Source organism: Suncus etruscus, chromosome 12 (assembly GCF_024139225.1).
Source record: "Suncus etruscus isolate mSunEtr1 chromosome 12, mSunEtr1.pri.cur, whole genome shotgun sequence".
Taxonomy (NCBI): Eukaryota; Metazoa; Chordata; class Mammalia; order Eulipotyphla; family Soricidae; genus Suncus; species Suncus etruscus.
Genome location: NC_064859.1, coordinates 25,299,741 through 25,321,970, shown reverse-complemented (window position 1 = coordinate 25,321,970; position 22,230 = coordinate 25,299,741). Strand labels below are relative to the sequence as shown.

Genomic DNA, 22,230 nt, shown 5'->3' with positions numbered 1-22,230 from the left:
TCAGTCTCTCTCCTCTCTCTCTCTCTTTCTCTCCTCTCTCCTCTCTCTCTCCTCTCTCTCTCTCTCCTCTCTCTCTTCTCTCCTCTCTCTCTTCTCTCTTCTCCTCTCTCTCTCTCCTCTCTCTCTCTCTCTCTCTCGTCCCCAAAACCAAAATCACATTACTTTTATTTATTTATTTTTTTTGGTTTTTGGTGATGCTCAGGGGTTACTCCAGCTATGCACTAAGAAACTGCTCCTGGCTTGGGGGACCATATGGGATGCTGGGGATCGAACCCAGGTCTGTCCTGGGTCAGCTGTGTGAAAGGCAAATGCCCCACCACTCTGTTATCGCTCTGGCCCCAAAATCACATTACTTGAGATATGCATCTGAAAATGTTCTATGCATGCAACATTCTTTAAATATTAGGAAATTAGATGTAAAAGTTATTTTACTGTTTCATTCAAATTCACGCACTCCTATCTAGTATACTGTGATATTTGCTGATAACTTTCCTTGCTATGGGAGTGTGGTAGAAAAGGGGCACGAGCATCTCTTGAACAATCCTTTGAGGTTCACTGGGAAGACTTGGCAAGCCTGAGAAAAGACCATGGAGATCTTCAACTACAAAGAGTAAGAAAGATCAAGTTTGGGCCAGAGAAATAGTAAAGTGGTAGGGCTTTTGCCTTGCATGCAGTCGACTCGGGAGGGACCCGGTTTGATTTCAGATGTCCCATATGATCCCCCAGTTTTTCAGGAGTGGTTTTTGAGTGCAGAGCCAGTAGTAACCCCTGAGTGCCCCTGGATGTGGCCCAACAACCAATTAATCAATAATAAATGAAGTTTAAAAAAAAAAAAAAAAGATCAAGTGCATTGGTCCTGTGCTTCTGAAATCCATAGCCAGGGCCACCCTGTGGCCACATTCTCTGTAAATTGCTCCCAGTTCTCACATCCCAGATATAGGGAGATGAAGGGATGCAGTTTCTTTCGATTAAGGGTTCCCCTTTCTCCCTGGTGGTGACTCTGTCTCCTGGACATCTCTGGTAAACCCTCTTCAAACTATGTAGCACTTTCTTTTTCTCTCTTTTTTTGGGGAATAGTGGTGGTGGTTTGGGCCACACCTGACACAGTTATTTCTAGGGCAACTCCTGGCTCTTTTGTAAGGGGTGATCCCTGGTAGTGCTCAGGGAATCATATGATCTGGGTAAGACACATGCAAGGCAAGTGCCTTACCCGGTACCATCTCTCCAGACCATTGGAGTTTCCAGGTCATTTCTACCCAACCTTCTCTTCCTTCTGGAAGGGTGATATTTACTCACTGCCATTTCTCACTTTAATTTCTTTCTTTCACAGAGATATTTCCCCAAACACAATCCTAACTGCTTTCATCCTCTCCTGATATCTGCTTTTTGAAGAGGTTAGGTCTTCTTGGAAGACCCTCAGAAACCACACAATATAATTAGCAAGAGCTAGCACAGAAATGTCTCTTTGCTTCATTGACTTGGTGCTTTGACCTGTACTTTTAACCTACGATGGCTAGTCAGGGAAAGTAAGAACCAAAATGAGGTAGAGGCTTAGGGTGGTGAGTGAGGCTGAACAAAGGCCAAGACATAGGCTTAGGCCAATTTATTAATCACACTACAGCATCCTCTCTGAATATCCCTGCACCTGCTCCCAAGCAAAAGAAGCAGCTGTGGAATTCTTGAGACTCTTTCAAATGTAGATCACTGTATTTCATTATAATCCTCCTTCCACTCCCAAAGAACAGCTTATGCATAGAAAGACAGAGCTGGCTTTCCTTCTCTGTGCAGCCTCTAGTTATGGCTATTTAAATAATCAAGAAATACAAGGCACTCTTGCTTGCTACTCAGACAGCCAAAACGAGGAAGTGAGCTCACAATGGTACTTCTTACCTGGCCTTTGGCTGGGTCTTTTTTGCAGCTGCCTCACTGGCTTTCACTGGTTCAGGAAGCTTTGCAGGAATGGGAGAGTTCTACACAATTAAAAGAAAGTTTTTAAAAAGGAATTCACACATCTCTTTGAGAAAGACTAACTAGCATGACTGATCTGATAGAAATATATACTGGAAGCTTCAGAAGTCATTTCCAGGCTCAGAGATAAGTTAAATGTCTCACACTAAACTCAGACCCTTGGGGAGGGGAAGTACTGAGAGTAAAAATGAGCCACCTGCACAGCACACGCTCCATCATCTCAGCCCATACCAGGCAACAGTATACCCTGTGGAATTTTGGTGCCCTTCATCCTAGCATGGCTGTGCTGTTTGGAAAGAATGGGAAGAGATGCCTGTAATCTGTACTACTAATCAAGCTCTCAGCTAGCTCTTTGGGAAGCCAGAGCACACTAATGTGCCAAACCAATGTATGTTCGATCTTCCAGTCAGAAGCTGGGAGATCCACAGCCATAATGTGTCTGGTTGCTGAGTCAACACCTCATTCCAGGCAGGCGAGACATGCTGCAACCCAGAAGATGAGCAGGGCTCCTTCCTGTAGTTTTCCCCACCACACCCCTATCACCACCTCCTGGGGTAGCACTGGCTGCCACAAGACCACTGCTCCCCAGTACTGAGAGCAAGAAGTCAAATGACCAGGACTTGTGACTTTTGTTCCTAGTAACCAGTTACCTGTACAAATGCCTCCCTCTGCCCCCATTTTTTAGTTTTTAGGCCACACCTGGCATCACTCAGGGGTTATTCATGACTCTGAGCTTATAAATTACTCCTTGCAGGCTCGGGGGAACATATAGAGTGCTGGAGATGGAATCCGGGTCAGTTGCACGCAAGGCAAATGCCCTACTTGCTGTGCTCTGGCCCCCATTCAAAAGCTTTGAATTAAAATTCATGGTACCTAAATTGATGTTGGGAAAGTGAGGTAGGCAAAGAAAATGCAGCTCTGTTAGGTTATCATCCAGTAGTCATGCTTTTAATGTGGAAAAACCGGTAAGTGAAATACTACTAACAAAAATTACTTTTAGAACTGGAGAGATAGCATGGAGCTAGGACGTTTGCCTTGCATGCAGAAGGATGGTGGTTTGAATCCCAGCATCCTATATGGTCTCCCAGCCTGCCAGGAGTGATTTCTGAACACAGAGCCAGGAGTAGCCTGAGTGTTGCCGGTGTGACCAAAAATAAACAACAAAAGACAAACAAACAAACAAAAAAGTACTTCCAGGAGGTATCTCCCATTTCCTTTACGTTTCCAGGGCTGAGATACTGCCTAGCTCCTCTCACCCCTTTTAGCATTCTTCCCTTGGATGGGATAAAAAGTAACTCATTTCACTGATAAGACAGGGAGGAAAAAGTGAGTTTCTCTGGTTTTGCATTTACCCTCCTTCCCTTTGGGAAGAGCTTCCTCTCAGGACTCAGGCATTCACTGCCCAGTCAAGAGGATCTAACATTGGGGAGCAGGATTGGTCTGGCTCCATTCTCTCAATCAATGTGATCCACAACAATGGAACATTCTGAGCTCCATCAGACTAATTAGCACAGCTGATTCTGTGGGAGTGGAAAAGGCATATTATTTATCAGGACCCAGGTCCCAATCGTGGTATCCAAAGTTCAACACGAGAAGAATATAGTTAGAGAACTCCAGATAAGAACATAGTACCTTTTTTTTTGGTTTTTGGGCCACACGCGGCGTTGCTCAGGGGTTACTCCTGGCTGTCTGCTCAGAAATAGCTCCTGGTAGGTACGGGGGATCATATGGGACACCGGGATTCGAACCAACCACCCTGGTCCTGGATCGGCTACTTGCAAGGCAAACACCGCTGTGCTATCTCTCTGAGCCCAACTTAGTACTTATTACAGAACCATAACATCAGTAAAGAATTCTTCAAGAGCTGGATCATTTCAAGGTATGACTATAAAAACATGCTAACTATAAAAAGGATCTTTCCAACTATTATGTTCTGAAAACTGTGAATGCAGAGTTTAGGATTACTTAAGTGTAGAAACATTCTAGTGTTCTAACATACACATATAAGTGGGAGACTAAAGAGAAGGAACACAAGTTACTGTTGAACAACAGCAGAAGCAAATATCAAGAAAGCTCTGCTATACTGAAGGGGGCAAAGAGCATGGAGCTCATGGTCCAGGAGGCATGGAGAAAACTCCTAGGTCCTACTCCAGAAAAAAACACCTATGTTCATCCAAGAGGCATGTGGCTTGGTGAACTGTCAACAAGGTAAGAGACCGGTGAATCTCCACTCAGAAGTGTTCAACTCGGGGCCGGAGAGATAGCATGGAGGTAAGGCGTTTGCCTTTCATGCAGAGGGTCATTGGTTCGAATCCCAGCGTCCCATATGATCCCCCGAGCCTGCCAGGAGCGATTTCTGAGCATGGAGCCAGGAGTAACCCCTGAGCACTGCCGGGTGTGACCCAAAATCCAAAAAAAGAAGAAAAAAAAAAAGTGTTCAACTCAATCTCTAAGGCACATTTCCTACAGTGTTAGGGCCTCTTTTAGAACTGAACAGCACAGGAAAATGGGATTCTCATTCCAGAAATATTTTCAGTTTTAGCTCTGCTTGAGTGTCCTAACCAGTTAAAGGGAACATCATAAAGGTATAAACAGCTGGTTAACAGCCTCAAAGATTCTAAATGACAAGTTGATTATGTTTACTTCCCCTAATAAACCTCTTTCACGTACCTGTACATTGGGAACTGGGCATTCTTTCTTGAGTAGTTTAAATGAGAAGTAGGAGACTTGGTAAATATCTGGCCTTTTGTCGGGGTCTGGTTCCAACATATATCCTAAGACAAATGTGTAAACTTATTTAATAATGCCCTAACAGTTATCACATTAAGTAGGAAGAATATCATCTCTATGATCAGATTTCTTGTTTTAAAATGTGTAGTAGTTTTATTTAAATTTCCCATAAAAGTCAATACAATTTGGCATACATATTTAATCCTTTAAGTTCTCTTACCCAGAAGCAACAAAGTTTTAAAAACTTTAGCAAAAATATAATGAATCCTATACACCATGCATTACACAACTCTAATGCAAGATCTCTATAGCACCTTTATTGTCAGTTACTTAGAAGTTACTAGAGTCCTTAGCTTTAGCTATTTTGCCAAAAAGAAGTTTATTCTTTTTAATAAAAAGATGTGGTTTTTGGATCACAACAGGTGGTATTCAGGGGTTAATCCTAGCTCAGTGCTAAGGTCACTCCTAGCAGAGCTTGGGGTACCATACAGTAATGGATATCAAATATAGGGCTCCCACGTGCAACATGCTCTTTGAGCTATCTCGCTGGCCCAACCCAAGAATTTATTCTTGACTATAAAAATAAAACTTAGGGCTGAAGAGAGAGTACAGCACGTAAGGTATTTGCTTTACATACTGACAACCTGGGCTCAATCCCTGACATCCTATATGGTTTACCAGGAGTGATCCTGGAGCACAGAGGCAGAAGGAATACCTGAGCACTACAAGGTGTGATCCCTCCCAAAAAAACAAACCACAAAAAAAAAAAAAAAACCAAAAACAAAACAACAAAAAAACAAGAAAAAAAAACACTCACATTTTATTAACTTATTTATTCTCTTGATTTTTTTCAATCTGGAAAAACTATGACGTAAAAGTACATCTCTGTCTTTACCATAAACTATGAATTGGCCCTTTAAACTTCTGCCTATTCTCAAGGATACAGAGAGAACAGGACTCTCATTCACTCCTGGTGGGAATGCAAACTGATCCAAACTTTTTGGAAAACAATATGGATATTCCTAAAAAAAAAAAAAAAAAACCCTAAAAATTGGGGCAGGAGCAGTGTCGCAAGCAATAGGGCATCTGCCTTGCATGCGCTAAACTAGGATGGAACGCAGTTTGATCCCCTGGTGTTCCATATGGTCCCCCAAATCAGGAGCAATTTCTGAGCACAAAGCCAGGAGTAAACCCTGAACATCACTGGGTCTGCCAAAAAATAAAAACAAAAACAAAACAAAACAAAAACAAAACTTAGAAATTGAGCTCCCATTTGACCCAGCAATGTCGTTCCTGGGAATATGTACCCTATGGATCCAAAAACACAAAGCAGAAAAGGCATCTCCACTCCTATGTTCATTACAGCACTATTCAAAATAGGCAGAACCTGAAAACAACCCAAGTGCCTGAGAACAGAAGAGTGGATAAAGAAACTATGGAACACTTATACTATAGAATGTCATGCAGCTATTAGGAAAAATAGAAGTCATGAAATTTGCTTATACAAGGATGAATATAGAGTACTATGCTAAATGAAATAAGTCAGAAGGAGAGGAATAGACATAGAATGATGGTGCTCATCCATGGGATATTAAAAATTAGTGTAATAATACCCAAAGACAATAGAGACAAGGGCCAGGAAGTCAAGTCCATGGTAGGAAGCTTGCTACAAAAAGCGGAAAAGTGTAGTTGGGACAGAGAAAGGTCCACTATGACAATATAGTTGGAAATGATCACTCTGGAGAAGTACTGGGTGCTGAAACAACGTAAAGTGGTATGTAGGATACCTCTTCAGTAACAATACTATAAACCACAGTGCCTAAAAGGAGAGGAGGAGGAAGAGAAGAAGGGCATTGGTGTCAGGCAAAGTACACTGGTGAAGGGGTGTTGTGTGACTAAAAATCAACCATGAACAACTTTGTAACTCTATCTCACAGTGACTACATTACATCAAAATTTTATTTTAAAAACATCTGCCCTTTCTGAAGCAGAGGGAAAAGTCTTTTATAAGTTACATAAATATAAAATAAATCCCATGTTGTGAAATCATCCCACATGCCATATTTCCACCTTCAGGCAGATGGGTCTAAAGAAGCAGGGTAATGGCAAAGGATTAATAAGCCAAGCCAGGCAGGAGAGAATCATGGAGTCAGCTTGCTTCTCATTTCATGGTCTCTGTGCACCAAGTCAAACTGACTTTTCTTTATTCTCCCAGTACAAATTTAACCTGGCAGGGTAGGGTAGAGTCAGAGACAAAAGTACCTATCCAGGTGGAGTTTTACAAGTCAAAGGGCTTAGTGAAAAGGAAGTTGGGGGAATGCCTTTGTTTCGGTTTAATAGCTGGGTGTCATCTTATAATTTCACCCTTTCTGTTCAAACAAAAAAAAAATGAGAGAAAAGCTACAAAAGTTTTGTTCTACTGTTTTCCTCCAGAGGTGCGAACCCCAGATCAGACAAGAATATGGAAAAAGATGACTGTACTGAAATGATGTATGCACAATCTAATGATGCTTTTTACAGCTCACCACCTCTCTACTGCTAAAAGAATTTTTTTCTTTTTATTTCCCCAACTTTTACTGTGCCTATGTGAAATAGCAGCCACTTTTATAAGTTCTGATCTGGGGTTCCCACCTTTGGCAGAGAATAGAACAAAACTTTTGTAGCCTTTCTCCATTTTTGTTTTGAACAGAAAGGGTGAAACTGTAAGATGACACCCAGCTATTAACCCAAAACAAAGGCGTATCCCCTAACTTCCTCTTTCCTTTAAATTTATTCCTTTGACTTGTAAAAGTCCATCTGTATAGGTACTTTTGTCTCTCTCTTGACCTTCCCCCCTCTTGGTGAATTTGGACTGGTTTGGGTTGGCATGCAAAGACCATGAGGTGAGAGGCAAACTGTCTCCATGATTCTCTCCTGACTGGTTTAATAATTCTTTACAGCTACCTTGCTTCTTCAGACCCATCTGCCCGAAGATGGAAATACAGCATGTGGGGTGATTTCACAATGTGAGATTTATTTTACTTACAAACACACAGGTACACATAAAAACAGCAAAGAAGAAAACTTATTACTTAAAGGACCAAATGAACAGTTTGGACACAAAATTTGGAAAGGATCCATGTGAAGAAGCAGCAGAACTTGAGCTGGTCCTTGAAGTCAGGATAAAAAAAATTAGTCAGTGTAGCAGAGAAAACAACAATCCAGGTGAATGAATAATCTAAGCAAGCTGGGACTGGGAAAAAGGCAATAGAATGCCTTGCTGCCAGGAAACGGGAGTCAGAAGGATAGGGCAGAGTTTTGTTAGTGAGTCGGGAAATTAGGCTGGCTGGTTGGATAGAATCAGAATAGAAGGATCTTACATGCCGTGCCAAGAATTTGGGTCCTACTGTAGGGCAGTGAGGATGACTGAGCAGGGACAAGGATAGAGTGGCATTTTATAAGATTAATCATGTGCTGAAGAGGTGCAGGATAATTTAAAGAGAGAGAGGGGATGGAATAGTATAGGCATGAGCTGAGAGCCTGTAGGAACTATGGAGGCAGAGAAAGGAAACTGAAGAGAAGACTAAAGAAACTAATGCCCCTCAGTAAATGACAGACTCCTCTTTCTTGCCAGCTATATATGAAGAGATCTTAAATGCCAGTAACCCAGGGCTTGAATGGTAACATCACTGATAGAAAAGGAAAAGCAAGGAGATTCTTGAATTGGGAATAAAAGAGACAGGAAGGGCAGAGACAATGTATTTTTAGACCTGTAAGTTTAATTTAGAGGGACAGTAGATTTTTCAGAGTTTGCAGAATCAGTGTTAGAGAGTTGTTTTTCCTAAAGTCAATGTGCTGCACAAATTTCACCAATTTTGCCATATTTTCTTCCAATTTAATTTGAATAGCTGCAATTCTAGAATAGGTTTTAATTCCTCCAAAATTCAATAATTATTGCATGCCATATTCCATCCCTTTAAACCCTTTAAACTCTCCTCCCTTTTTAAAACAAATATATAAGGAACTGACTGATAAAAGTGGCAATTATGTCAGTAATGGTATGCTACCTATCAATTCTTAGTCCCAGTGTCCTCATTTGGATAAACTATTAAGGATTTTGAGAATTAAATGGGGTACAAGTAGCACCTCAACATACGTCAGATACTCTGCACCACATCTGCTGCTTCTATTTTCTCCCCGTCCCTCACTGAGAACCCAGTAAGGAGCAGGGGAGTTGTTTGGATTTATAATTCATAATGTTTAAAACTTGGATGTGCCATGTCTTGGCCAATACAAAAAGAAAAGTCTGTTTTTCATTTGTTGGGCCACAACCAGCAGTGCTCAGGGGTTACTCCTGGCTCTGCACTCAGAAATTGCTCCTGGCAGGCTTGAGACCATATGGGATGCCAGGGATTGAACTGGGTCAGTCCAGGGTCATCTGTGTGCAAGGCAAACATCATACCGCTATCGCTCTGGCCCCAAGAAAGTCAAGTCTGTACTGTAGAGTCTTAAGACATGGATTTGTGCAAAGATAACTTACTCTACCATTTGTTATCTGGTTAGTGAATATTAGTACATTTGCTTGCTACAATGTACAAAAGAATAAGGACTCTTTAAAACATTTAAAACAAAGCACTGAGTTTAGATGCTTGTTATCAAATCCAGTGATTAACCCTAATGAGAGGAAAACCTACTTCCAGAGAGTTATATGGTCTTAATTATGTATTCATTCTAGCCAACGCATCGCAATCATTTTAATTTAAGTTTCTTCCAGTTTTGCAAAGATGAATATTTTTTATCACTTGATATGAGTCAGCTGGGCTCCTCTGGTACCACAGCTTTCAGCGACTTCAAGAAAAAAGAATGGTATGCTAGTGCTCAAAAGACAACCAGGATTTTGGCTTATGTCTGATTCAGGTGTGAAAACAGTTTCAAATTCCAGCAAAAAGACCCTTCCTCTTACTAGACAAGGTTACATAACTTTTAAATGACCAACAATTATCAATTGATTTCTTTTAGCTTTACATTCAGCCCATTAACTTCTGGAATCTAATTTCTTTATTCTCCTGTTCATCACAAAAATTAGAATTTTTTTTTAAAGAAACCACAACATAAGACTAGGAACTTTATATACTTACTAATCAGGCAGTGCATGTCTTGGGAATATCGAGAATTATCAGGAATCGTGAAGTTTCCATCACAAATTGCCACCTGACTTTCTCCAAATGGCAAAGTAAAGTAACATAATTTATACAATAAGCATCCAAGAGCCTAAAAAAAAATGCAGAATGTTACTTGTAGTTCATCTAGTCTAATTGTAAAGAGAAAAGTACTGCTATCATTTCACTTGCAGGAGATACTAAAAAAACAGATAAATAATATAAATACAAACTTGAACTTGGAAACAATAGCACAATTTAGTTATTTACACTACTTCTTACACTATTTCTACATCAATACTAAACTGTGCTCCAATAAAGAACAAGTATTTCGGGGCTGGAGAGATAACATGGAGGTAAGGTGCCTTCCATGCAGAAGGACAGTAGTTCAAATCCCAGCATCCCAGATGGTCTCCCGAGCCTGCCAGGAGCAATTTCTGAGCGTAGAGTCAGGACTAACCCCTGAGCGCTGCTGGGCGTGACCCTCCCCGCCCCCCCCCCAAAAAAAAAGAACAAGTATTTTCAGCTGTTAAATTCTAACAAACTAGTAACATGTGAAAATTGTCTAAATAATGGGCAGTCACCAGAGTAATTTTCACAGAAATCTACAGTAATTTTCTTTGACATGCTTCAAGCAGTGATGGTCCAGAATAACCTTAAGAGATAAGTAGATAATGATACAGTGGCCTCTTGTGTTTTTATTGGATTAAATTTGGGATTTTCTGTTAAAGGTTGGTATCTAAGATGTGGATAAGTTAATTGACACCTACCCAAATGTCTGCCTTCGTAGTGATGACTTTGCCACTGTACAGGTTGACCATTTCTGGTGAGCGATAGGACAACGTTGTGTATCTACAATCAAGAGATTCATTTTTTTCATTAAATATATGTCAGTGCTATAATAATAAATGAGGGGCAAAAGAAATATTTTTTAAAATTTAATGTAATATAGTTGCTTGGGAGCAATCTATATGAGAGAGTATTAAGTATTAGTGCAGGTCAAGAGCGAAGCTGTCCTTGGCCACACATATCTCTGGTTCTGCAGCATCTTCCTATCCAAAGGAATGTGGGGCACCCAGGCAAAGGCATTAAATAAGTCCTACAACTTGGTGTGAATCCTCAAACAATTCTGCTTCGTATTATCTGACATTATGTTTTGTTATTTTTTTTAATGCAATAACCCATTTCAACATGACTCAACAGAGATGTAATTCTGGCTTAAATGCTCTGTGGACTAGAATGAAAAATGAAAAGATTTGCTGTTAGAATAAAGCCAGAACAACAGTCCTCTTAACTTTGGCTACTGAACAGAACATGGTATAAATAATCACATGTTCAGACAGGAGTAGCTGGATGTCACAAGTATGAGACTTGTGCTAAAACATCTCCTGAGCCAAAGGGCTCTGTGGCTTAGGCATCCATCAGGGCAGTGCAGAACTTGCACAGGGTTGCAGAGCTCAGCTTTTTAAGGTTCCATGACATAACTCAAAGCATCTATTTACAATCAGTCCTGAACACTGTCAGAGAACTTATAAGATTCTTCCATTGTACTTTGCTGATCAATGATTATGAGTAGTCTATCTTATCCTTCACTTAAAATCCACTGTTAATAGGATGATTTGAGATGAGGGTAATATCCATTGACATCCTCATTCACAGAGGAAAGTAAAGATACAGGTCTGATAAAGGACAAAAATCCAAGAAAGGATGCAAAGCTTACTTCTTAATCTCATCTTCCACTGCATTCACTCCTTCAGCCTGAGGATTCTGGAACTTGTTAGTGGCACTTCCAAAGTCACACAGGACATAGTGGCCTCGGTCATGCAGGAGGATATTTTCAACCTGTAAAAAGTCATTTCAAAATAATGCACAGGAAAGTTTGGTTTTCAATTCCATAAATAAAACATTTTAATTATATTAATGTGCACAGGAAAGTGATTCTCCACATATCTGTCTATGTCATCCTGTAGAATAGATAGAGGTACCCAAATAGGAGTAATGTAAGAGGGGTATGCAAAACAAAACCCCACAAAGACAGCAAGATTCACATGCTCCTGAATTTCCAGCCAGTCATATCTCTCACCTCTGAAGAAAAAAAACAAAAACAAGGGCCGGGTGGTGGCGCTAAAGGTAAGGTGCCTGCCTTGCCTGCGCTAGCCTTGGACGGACCTCGGTTCGATCCCCCGGTGTCCCATATGGTCCCCCAAGCCAGGAGCAACTTCTGAGCACATAGCCAGGAGTAACCCCTGAGCGTTACCGGGTGTGGCCCAAAAACCAAAAGAACAAAAACAAAAACAAAAACAAAACAACCACCAAAGATATTTCTGACCTTTTCAAGCTATTGCAGCTTTGCACATGGCCTTCTTTCAGTTTAGTTAGATCCTGCCCTGTGACCACTGAGGCTCCTAAAAAAATTCCCTTTTTTTTGTTGTTTTGTTTTGTTTTGGTTTTGTTTTTTGGGCCACACTTGGCTATACTCAGGAGTTACTCCAGGCTCTGTGCTCAGAAATCACTTCTTGCAGGCTTAGGGGGACCATATGGGATGCTGGGAATAGAACTACCATCAGTCTTGGGTCAACTGCATGCAAGGAAAATGCCCAAAGGCTGTGCTCTTTCTCTGGCCTCTCCAGTTCTTATCTTCCAAAGTACTCTTTAGGTCCCCTTCAGATGCATGCCACCCCGTTTCCATGTTCCCTAACAATCTAATTTTTCTATGATGCCAATTATTTGACTAGTCATCCTAGGTGCATGGATGATTTCTTTACTACACAAGGTTAAGATTTTCAAAATTGATAAACATTTACTGTGTTTTAGTTACTTCTCAAAGTGATAAAGGACCCATAGACAAACAGATAGTTTTTCTGCTAATGGTTGTTTATACAAACTAATACTTAATAAATGAAGTTGAGTAGTAGTATGTACTAGAGAAATCCTGGTATCAGAGAACAGTGAAATAATCCCAAAGTAGCAGGCAATGGTGTATTGCGAATGACTCAACATTTGGTATGACATACAATGCTATGCTGGAGTAAAATGGCAATTCATGGGTCAGAGAGAGTGCAAGGTGTAAGCCATTTGCCTTGCATAAAGTGGACCCTGGTTTGATTCCCCAAAATGATATGGTCCTCCCTGACCCTCCTCGTCTCCCTTCCCCACCATGCCAGGAGCATGCCAGCACAGATCTATGAATAACTCTGAGCACCAATGTGTGTGACCTAAAGTCCCCCTCAACAAAAATACAACCCCAAACTCTTCTAAGATCAGTAAGTTCATCATTTCCGATGTCTTTTGTCTTTGGCCTTCCAGAGACTTAGTAGGCCCTACTATTATTACTACACCAATTCTTTTCAAAAACCATCTGACAAGCCACCATAGTCTCTCATTTCATTTATTTCTACACATTCTACTAATTCTTCTGGAAATTACATTATATGGGCTGGAGAGATAGTAAAGCAGGGAAGATGCTGGCCTTGCACATAGCTGACCCAGGTTCGATTCCTGGCAACCCAGGATCCCTGAGCCAGGAATAATCCCTGAGTACTGGCAGGTGTGATGCTCCCCCCACTACCAAAAAAGAAAAAGAATACTATGTTATATATTTGATAATCTCTGCTAAATCAAATAATTACACCTTTGCTCCAAGTAGTTACCTAGTTTACAGTTTCTTATTATTACTTAGAGTCTCATGAGTGTCATTGGGCAAGAAGGTGCTGCTAGTTAATTTATAACCCTGGAATTCATCTGTAGAAGACCTGAGGTTAAAGTTTATTTTTTTCCCTTTTATTTGGCTTTTGAGCTGCCATGCTTGACTGTGCTCAGGATTACTCCTGGTTCTGTTCTCAGGGATCATTCCTGGCAGAGTTCAGAGGACCACATGAATTATGTGCAATTCCAGGAACTGAGGCAGCTCAACTATATGCATGCATCTTCATCCCTGTACTATCTCCCCACCCACACTATTATTTTTATAGACAGAACATGCTTTATACACAGGCATTAGTAAATAATAATGATTTTTAATACTTTATTAAGGAGTTAGAGAGAGGTAAGGTACTTGCCTTGATATGGCTGACTTGGTTTGATCCCTGGTTAGGTTTCAGCTATGCAGTACTCAAGAGTTATACTATATCTAAGCTGGTTCCCTTCCTCAACTTGCCTTTTTCACTCCCACAAAGAACTTAAACACCATAAAGAACTAAGAAAAGTGAAGAAAAATAAAAGAAAGGGTATGTAAAAAAGTAGACAGAAGAATGAAAACATCAATACAGGGAAATCTTTACTAAGCAATAAAAAAAAAAAATCAATGTAAATGAGAACAAAAATCCCTCACTGGTGACCTTGCAAATCTGCTTACGGGAGCCAATGAAATTACATAAGTGAAATCACTTGGCATTAGCCACTTCCAGGTGTTGCATGCTCTACCACTGTCCCTGACATAAACAAACAAGCAAACAAACAACAACAACAACAAAACAGTGAAAATCAAGGCCTAGCTGGCCACTGTAGCCACCTTCTGGGTATATTTGTCTGCCCATCTATATGTCTGTGTGTCTACTTGCACACACGCACCTTCTTGCCTCTCAGGAATCATCTCAAATGCATGACTTAAAACCAACATCATAATAAAATTGCTGGGAATATATTTGCTGAGCTTATTGCTCATCTTCCAGGTAAAGCTGACACTATTTCTGTCATTGCTGTTAAGAAGCAAGTAAAGCATGAAAGTCCAACTGCATTTCTGACACCAACAGAACATGGCATTGGCACTCATTTATTTTAAAAAGTACAACTGAGGGACTGGAGAGATAGTACAGGTGTTAAGGTACTGGCCTTGGACATCTGACTGGTTCAATGCCTGGCATCATATATGGTACCCCTCGAGCACTGCACAGTGTGATCCCTGAGCCAAGGGGAAGTCCTGAGTACTGTTGTGTGTGTTCCATGCCAAAGGGGGGAAAACCAAATACATGTGAACATCTACTATAGCCAATGTACTAGGTAACATTAAACAAGAAATATATGGGGCCAGAGAGATAGCATGGAGGAAGGGTGTTTTTGCCTTGCATGCAAGACAGTGGTTCGAATCCCAGCATCCCATATGGTCCCCCGAGCCTACCAGGAGCGATTTCTGAGCGCAGAGCCAGGAGTAACTCCTGAGCACTGTCAGGTGTGACCCCCCAAAAAAAATTGAAATAAAAAATAAATAAAACAAGAAATATAAAAAGGGCCAAAGAGATGACTCAAATGGTTAGAATACATGCTTGTATGTGTTATGGATTCCATGATCCCTGAGCATTGCTGGATGTAGCCCCAAAACTAAGAAAAGTAACTGCTTGGTAGTATAAACATTGTAGGGGAAAAAATAGACAAGTTAAGAGAGGAAAGGCTGAGGAGGGTTGTATTCATGGACAGCACGGCCTGGTGAACAGAGCAGCTAGGGCTCTGTGTGGGAGCAGGTTGTTGAAGACCCCGAGAGGGAACTTGCCAGCAATGCCCAAGGCACAAGGACAGGCCACAGGGTTAGAACAATACTATCCTAGGCACAGACCACCCCCCAAGGAAAACTGAAATCCTACGACCGGACATTTATACTAGTGTGTTCATGAATGAGGCCAGGAGCTCATGGAAGCTTCTTCCTTTGGAAGAAGTGAAAAACTTAGATAAGTGAAATTCTAATAGGAACAAAGGCATATAGATGGGGTAGAGGAAAAAGAAATGGAATTAGCACATACTGTGTGCTGGATATTGTCCTGTGCACTTTTCTTTTTGTTTTCCATTTGTAAAGGAGCCCACCAAGTAGTGCTCAGGATTTACTCCTGGTGGGACCACATGGGGTGCTGAGGATCAAACCCAGGTCAGTTGCATGCAAGGTTCCTGTACTATCTATCACCCAGCCCTTCAGTGCACCCATGGGAAACCATGTCACTCTTACTATCTTGTATTCTTCATATTATCTCCACTTAACTAGTTATCAAGTTTGCCAAAGGTTGAAGGTACGTAGGGCAGGATTTGGATGAGGGGGTATGCCTGCTAGGATGACCCCATCACCCACTGCACTAATATGGGCAGTTAGAGACCAGGCACAATTCCAAGAGCCCCCCCCCCCCTCAAAAAAAAAGCAAGCAGGAAAGAGAGCAGAGAAGCTTATAGTGGAAAGCCACAAGGGGGTGGTCATTGCAGGTACAAAGATAAGTTTAGCCTGAGATGGAGGAGAGAGAATAGGAACAGGAAGTGTGTAGACAATTGTGCAGGTGTGAGAGTCTGGCGCCAAGAGGCATTAAGCAAGATTAGGATGGTGGATGCCCACTTCTGATTGCAGAATTTGCATAATGACTTTGGCTTTGGCAGGCAAATGCTGAATGCTGCTACCAGTGCTTCCAGTCTTTGCATCCTTGAGCTCTGTGACAGCTCCATGCCACTGACCTTATTTCCTAGCCTGCCAGCTTATATGGGTTATTAGAGTTGTCACTCCCAAACTCAGCTTATAGCGTCAGCTAAAAGGTTAAAAAGCTACCTCTTCCTGACCTCTTCATCTTGATATTATTCCAAACAGTCAGGGCTTTGAGACAGAGCAGCCACAGAGTTTATTACCACCAGGGATTTGGGAGGATTAGATGAATACAGGTTTTCAACCCTGTGTTTCTAAAAAAGGGGACAGCATCTTCATGCCATTGTACTTCATGAGATCAAAATACCTCTTATGACAAAGGGAGGCAATAATAATTATTTTCTATTTCACTACATTTAATCCTTTCTCCTCCTTTAGCATGTCATAATGCAGCAAAACCAACCAACTAACAAAACTGGAGTGGGACTAGAGCACCAAGACTTTTAGCTCTGATTTGGTCCTTTATTTGGTCCCTGTAGCATGTTTCAGCCTTGAGTTCAATCCTGGCATGGCTGATTCAAAGTATTGTGCCAGGAAAGATCCCTGAGCACCACTGAGAAGGGCATACTCCATTATGAACAGTCATCTTCAAAAGAAATAAATGAGGCTTATGATTAAAATATTAAAATCAGAGGCCAGAACGATAGCACAGCAATAGGGCATTTGCCTTGCACGTGGCTACCTATGATGGACCTCAGTTCAATCCCCACTATCCCATATGGTTCCCTATGCCTGCCAGGAGCAATTTCTGAGCACACAGCCAGGAGTAACCAGAGTGTCACCGGGTATGGCCCAAACCCACCTCCAAAAAAAAGTTAAAATGATGTATCTGAGGACAGACTATCAATATAGTTTGCATTAAGTTCCTTTTAGAACACCAGCTACCAGCAGATAGGGCCAATTCTCAGTATTGCCCATAGGCCATCTGAAAGAAAGGCCAAGCTTGCAAGGAAAAGGGCAAGAGGGACCTTCCTCTGTTTCCCCTGGAACTGTACACCCTCTACACAGGGCAGCGCTGGGTCACAAGGGGCCCCACAGCTGGCCTGGCCAATCCCTGCATCCCACTGACTTGTTCACTATGCTGCCTCTGAACAATATGAAAATCCTGCTACAGAAAAGCTAAGAGAAACCAGCAATCAGCCTGCACACTCTCTAGTCAGCAGAGTAAAGGGCTTCCTGGTGCCAGCTTCCTCGAGACAGTGGTGGCAGCTTCCAGCATGAGCTTGTCTAAGAATTGCTGAGGTCTGGCCTGCAAAGATGGAGCCACAGCACAAGGAAGGTACATGGACTTTCTGCTCAGGCCTCAGTAAGTGGGAGCACAGCAGGAACAATGAGCACATGATCCTGGTGATCTATTCACAGTGAGCTGTGACTATGTTGATGACAGCACAGGGATAGCACAAAGTGGAGACTTGGAGTGTTTGGGTAGTTTTCAATTCAGACAAGTAGAAGTCAATAGGATAAAGGCAACGACTTCTCTGTCAATCATAATTTACACCCCGATTCTCTGGTCAGGGTCTGAGAGAGATGGGCAAAGAAAGGCTCCTGAACCACTGCTGGCAAACAGGCCACATGATGACCTGATGCCGTTGGCCAGAGAATGCAACACTGAAGAGGAGAGGGGGGTCTGGGGAAGCCAGGTTGGGGAGGGGAGCAGAGCTTGATGGCCTCTTGTTCATGCTGAGCCCTCCCTGTCACACTTATCTCCTCCAAGTTCACTTGCTAAAACAGCTCCCAGCCAAGTCAGTTAGTAAAGAAGGGCCTCGAGCGCCTGCTGTGTAAGCTGTCTACTACTCCTTATCCCAGGTCAGAAGCTGAGGTCTTCACAGCTAACTCCTGCCATCCACCACCTCACAGCAGCACTAGGAACATCACAGGGCTTTATAACTAGGAATGAGTCCACTGGAGAGATACAATTTGCAGTTATGAAACATTGGTCCTTGGAGCCTCAGGTAAACCCATACAAGTGTCTTTAAAGGGATGTTTTGAATGAGAACATGGAGAGGCCTTTCTGAAAAAATGCTCAGGGGCCTGCTCTGCCTTAGCAGCTCCTTGCTCCATCAAGACCCCCTCTGGACATCATGTACCTGCAAGGGGCCTGTGGACTGAGAGGGAGACACCCTGTTCAACTGAACAAGAGCCCCTAATACCACTGGTGCTGTAGTTTCTACACCACAGTGGCTGAGGCTGAATAGAGGAACAAGCTATAGAAGAATCAGGAGGTGGCATGAGGTCAAGAAAGGGGAGGCTGGGGCTGGCGAGATAGCATGAAGGTAAGGCGTTTGCCTTTCATGCAGAAGGACAGTGGTTCAAATCCCAGCATCCCATATGGTCCCTCGTGCCTGCCAGGAGTGATTTCTGAGCATGGAGCCAGGAGTGACCCCTGAGCACTGCCAGGTGTGACCCAAATCCCCCCCCCCCACAAAAAAAATAGAAAAGAAAAGAAAAAAGAAAGGGGAGGCTCCTCCAACAGAAAAAGGCCACAGGGACAAGAATAAGACAGGAGTTGACAGGGGCAGGTGATTGCCCTTTGTATCTGACAAGACGGAGGACAGTATCTGAGCCCATCTCACACGCTGCTGACAACAACACTGGCTCGAGTCACACCGTGAGTTCTCTGGGGCTCAAGTGCCAATAGGAAATCCAGAACCCACTGGCTCCGGGTGAGCAGAGGGCCCAGAGCCCACAGTCACAAAGCACTGAAGCAGTGCAGCTCACAGACTAGCGCTGAGCACACTTCTCCCACATTTCTTCACCTCCCGTAAATTTCTCCAAGGTGGGCTGGGAGTAAAGAGGGCAAAGAGGGTAGGTTCAAAAATGTCAGTGGCATTGCTTATTTAGAAAGATAAGAAAGTCCAAGAATTTCACCCACTGTTCCAGGCACCTAGGACTGAAGTGACATTCACACTCTAGCAGTAGCCTGCAATCCTTCTGGTCCAGTCCGTGGCTGGTCTTAAAGGCCAGCCCTTATCTCCTTCCCTTTCCTCATACTGCTGGTTCCCTTCAATATCTGAAATATCCTTCCTCTTCTTAGTGAGCCTCCATACTCCCACCTGTCCCATCAAAGCCTATTTTTCTTACTTTTCATTATTATTTTTGGGTTTTGGGTCACACGGCAGAACTCAGGAGTTACTCCAAACTCTGTGCTCAAAAATCACTCCTGGCAGTGCTTGGGCACTACATGGGATGCTGGGGACCAAACCCAAGTCAGCCTCGTGCAAGGCAAATGCCCTAACTGCAGTACTATCACAAGGGAGGGCCCTGAAATCCTACTTTCAAGATTCCAACCATCACTATTTGATCCCAAATAAAAAATGTTCTATACACCACCACCACCACCACCAAAAATGAAAAACAAAAAAAAAGTAGTTCTATATTATAGCATCCCTTCATTAGAAGTAGTACAAGCCACAATGTCAAAAAAGGAGAGGGAGGGGGGGTAGGGGGAGAGAGAGAGAGAGAGACAGACAGACAGACAGACAGACAGACAGACAGACAAGACAGACAGACAGAGAGAGACAGAGAGAGAGAGACAGAGAGAGACAGAGAAACAGAGACAGAGACAGAGACAGAGAGAAGTAAAATATCTGTCCCAGAAACAGGAGGGGGAAGGAGGGTGGGAGGGAAGAGGGCATGGAATCATGGAGGGTGAGAGGGAAACTGTTGACATTGGCAGAAAATGCGCACTGCTGAAGACTGTTATATATTGATATTGTATGGCTGTAACTGAATCATGAACAACTTTATCTGTGGGGAAAAATAGTATAAACAACTTGTAACCAGGATGTTTAAAAAAAAGTTCTAGAATTGGATACTGGCGATAGCTAAATAGCCTTGTTAGTACTAAAAGTCACTGAACTGTACATTTTAACAGGGCATACTTTTTGGTACTTAAAAAAAAAAGAGCTAAATAACCACCCACAACTGCCACTTCATCAATGGTCCAGTTTTACCACTCAAACATGGAATCAGTAGAAATGTCAAACTGACCAAAACTCCAGATATGCCAGTATTTGGGTTGACATCTCCAGGATTTTTTTTGAAGTGAGTGCGAGATCCTCCCTCTGCCTTCTCACACTTCCAGAAGACCTGACAGCCAAAATTATGCCCCACAAAAGCCGCAGTATCGGCCACATTGCTTGGATCTGCTGGACCATGTGACAACTAATTGTTTTCACTACTTTCACCCCAGCAGGAACACACCTATTTAGATATCAATGTGGATTCAAAGCCACCTAATGTTCAGAAACATGCAAGGTAATTCCCTACTCACTGTGCTATTGCTCTAGCCCTGTGTTCTAGCATTTGATGATTATAAAAAATTATAAAGGCTATTAATGAAATTAATATGTTATTATATTATTATTTTCTTTTTTCCTTTGTATTTTCTCTTCCAAGTGGAACTCTCTATCCACATAGAATTCTGGAGTATGTCTTACACCTACAGCCCTAGCCCATTCCAGGAATACAGAGAATATAGGATGTGAGGATGCACTTATGAAAGCAGTGGGCTCTCTACCTTCAGATCACGATGGATGATGGGAGTTTTGCACTGATGCAGGCGGGCAACAGCTTCACAGGTGTCACAGAATATCTGAAGCACTTCATTCTCTGTGAAACCCGTCTGTAGGCGCTGGTTCATCAAGTTGACCACCTGGCCTCCTGAGAGAGGGGAACAAAAGTTATAAATACTCAGACTCATCAATGACCCAAGAATAAATGTTTAAGGGCCAGAAAGATAGTGTAGTGGGTATGGTACTTCCCATGCATGAGGCCAACCCTGGTTCAGTCCCTGGGACCCCATACAGTTAGTTCCCCAGCTACTGCCAGGAGTAAGCTCTGAGCATACCAAGTGTGCCCCAAAACAAAAATTAAAAAAAAAAATAAATGGATGTCCAAAGGATCAGTGATCCAAGTTGATCTAGGATTAAAACCCTGGAGCTTTGGTTCCAGTCTAAGCATTGTTTTCTTACAGCCCTATAGAAGTCTCCTCTAAAATATAAAATGTGGTTCTTTTACTTCACAGAGCATCCCAGGAGATAACCCTCATTATATTTCCATTAGTTACTAGCAAAATAGACAATATGGTCTTTTAAAGTGGTTGTTTGCACAGTCCATACTGTATCTGAGACAAGACCCTGGTTTTAATATGCTAAATCTTTTATTAAGACTCAGAAAGGACACCAGGATCAGGAAGAGGATCCATTTCTAGTCTTTAGGACCATCTGTACCTCTTGGTCTGCATATGTTTAATATTATATATATATATATATATATATGTTAATATAACATTTAATATTTAGGACCAAAAGGCTGATAACCTTACTTACAAATTATCCAACCCTAGGATACTCCTAAATTGTCTTTCTATAACCATCTCACTATCCAATGAGAAGGAGCAGGAGGAAATAAACTGTCAAGTTCAAATATGGTTGTATTTAAAAAAAATAAGGGCATCTCTATTATTACATATGTAACTTACAGTGTTTCTCCACAAGGAATGATATTAGTGCAAGGGTCTCAAACTCGTGGCCCGCAGGCAGTTTGCGGCCCTCCGTACAACATTTTGTGGCCCTGCCCTTGAGGAATCTTTTTTTGATTTGTTTTGTTTTAGTTGTTTGGGTCACACCCCCCAATGTTCAAGGCTTACTACTGACTTTGTACTCAAGGATCACCCCGACTTTGCTCATGCGGCCCCCAGGTAAATTGAGTTTGAGACCCCTGTATTAGTGGAACTAAGGGTGATTACAAACCAAGGAACCAAACAGAAAAACAAGCTTATAAGTGGCAGCTCCTTAGGCCCCAAAAGCCAAACCCAAACAATAGTTGTATGAATGGCGTACAACTCTGAATAAATCTATGCGGCTGTCTTGATTTCCTAAGAAAAATGTTGTTTGAAACTTGAAGCTGTCAAGTACCTAACTTCACTGTTCACAGTAGAACCATTTCAACATAGTCTTACTAGGAATCACCACTCTCTGACAAGGAGAGGAAGAACATTTCCAC

General features: G+C 42.1%; 1 protein-coding gene across 1 annotated transcript in view; it reads right to left on the bottom strand.

The window, feature by feature from the left end:
- AAK1 (AP2 associated kinase 1) overlaps positions 1–22,230 on the bottom strand; it is a 186,188-nt gene that overhangs the window by 51,681 nt on the left and 112,277 nt on the right. Inside the window, 6 exon segments of the mRNA XM_049785043.1 lie at positions 1,891–1,970; positions 4,639–4,742; positions 9,816–9,948; positions 10,607–10,688; positions 11,557–11,678; positions 20,744–20,886. Of these exon segments, the coding sequence (XP_049641000.1) occupies positions 1,891–1,970; positions 4,639–4,742; positions 9,816–9,948; positions 10,607–10,688; positions 11,557–11,678; positions 20,744–20,886 (664 nt within the window).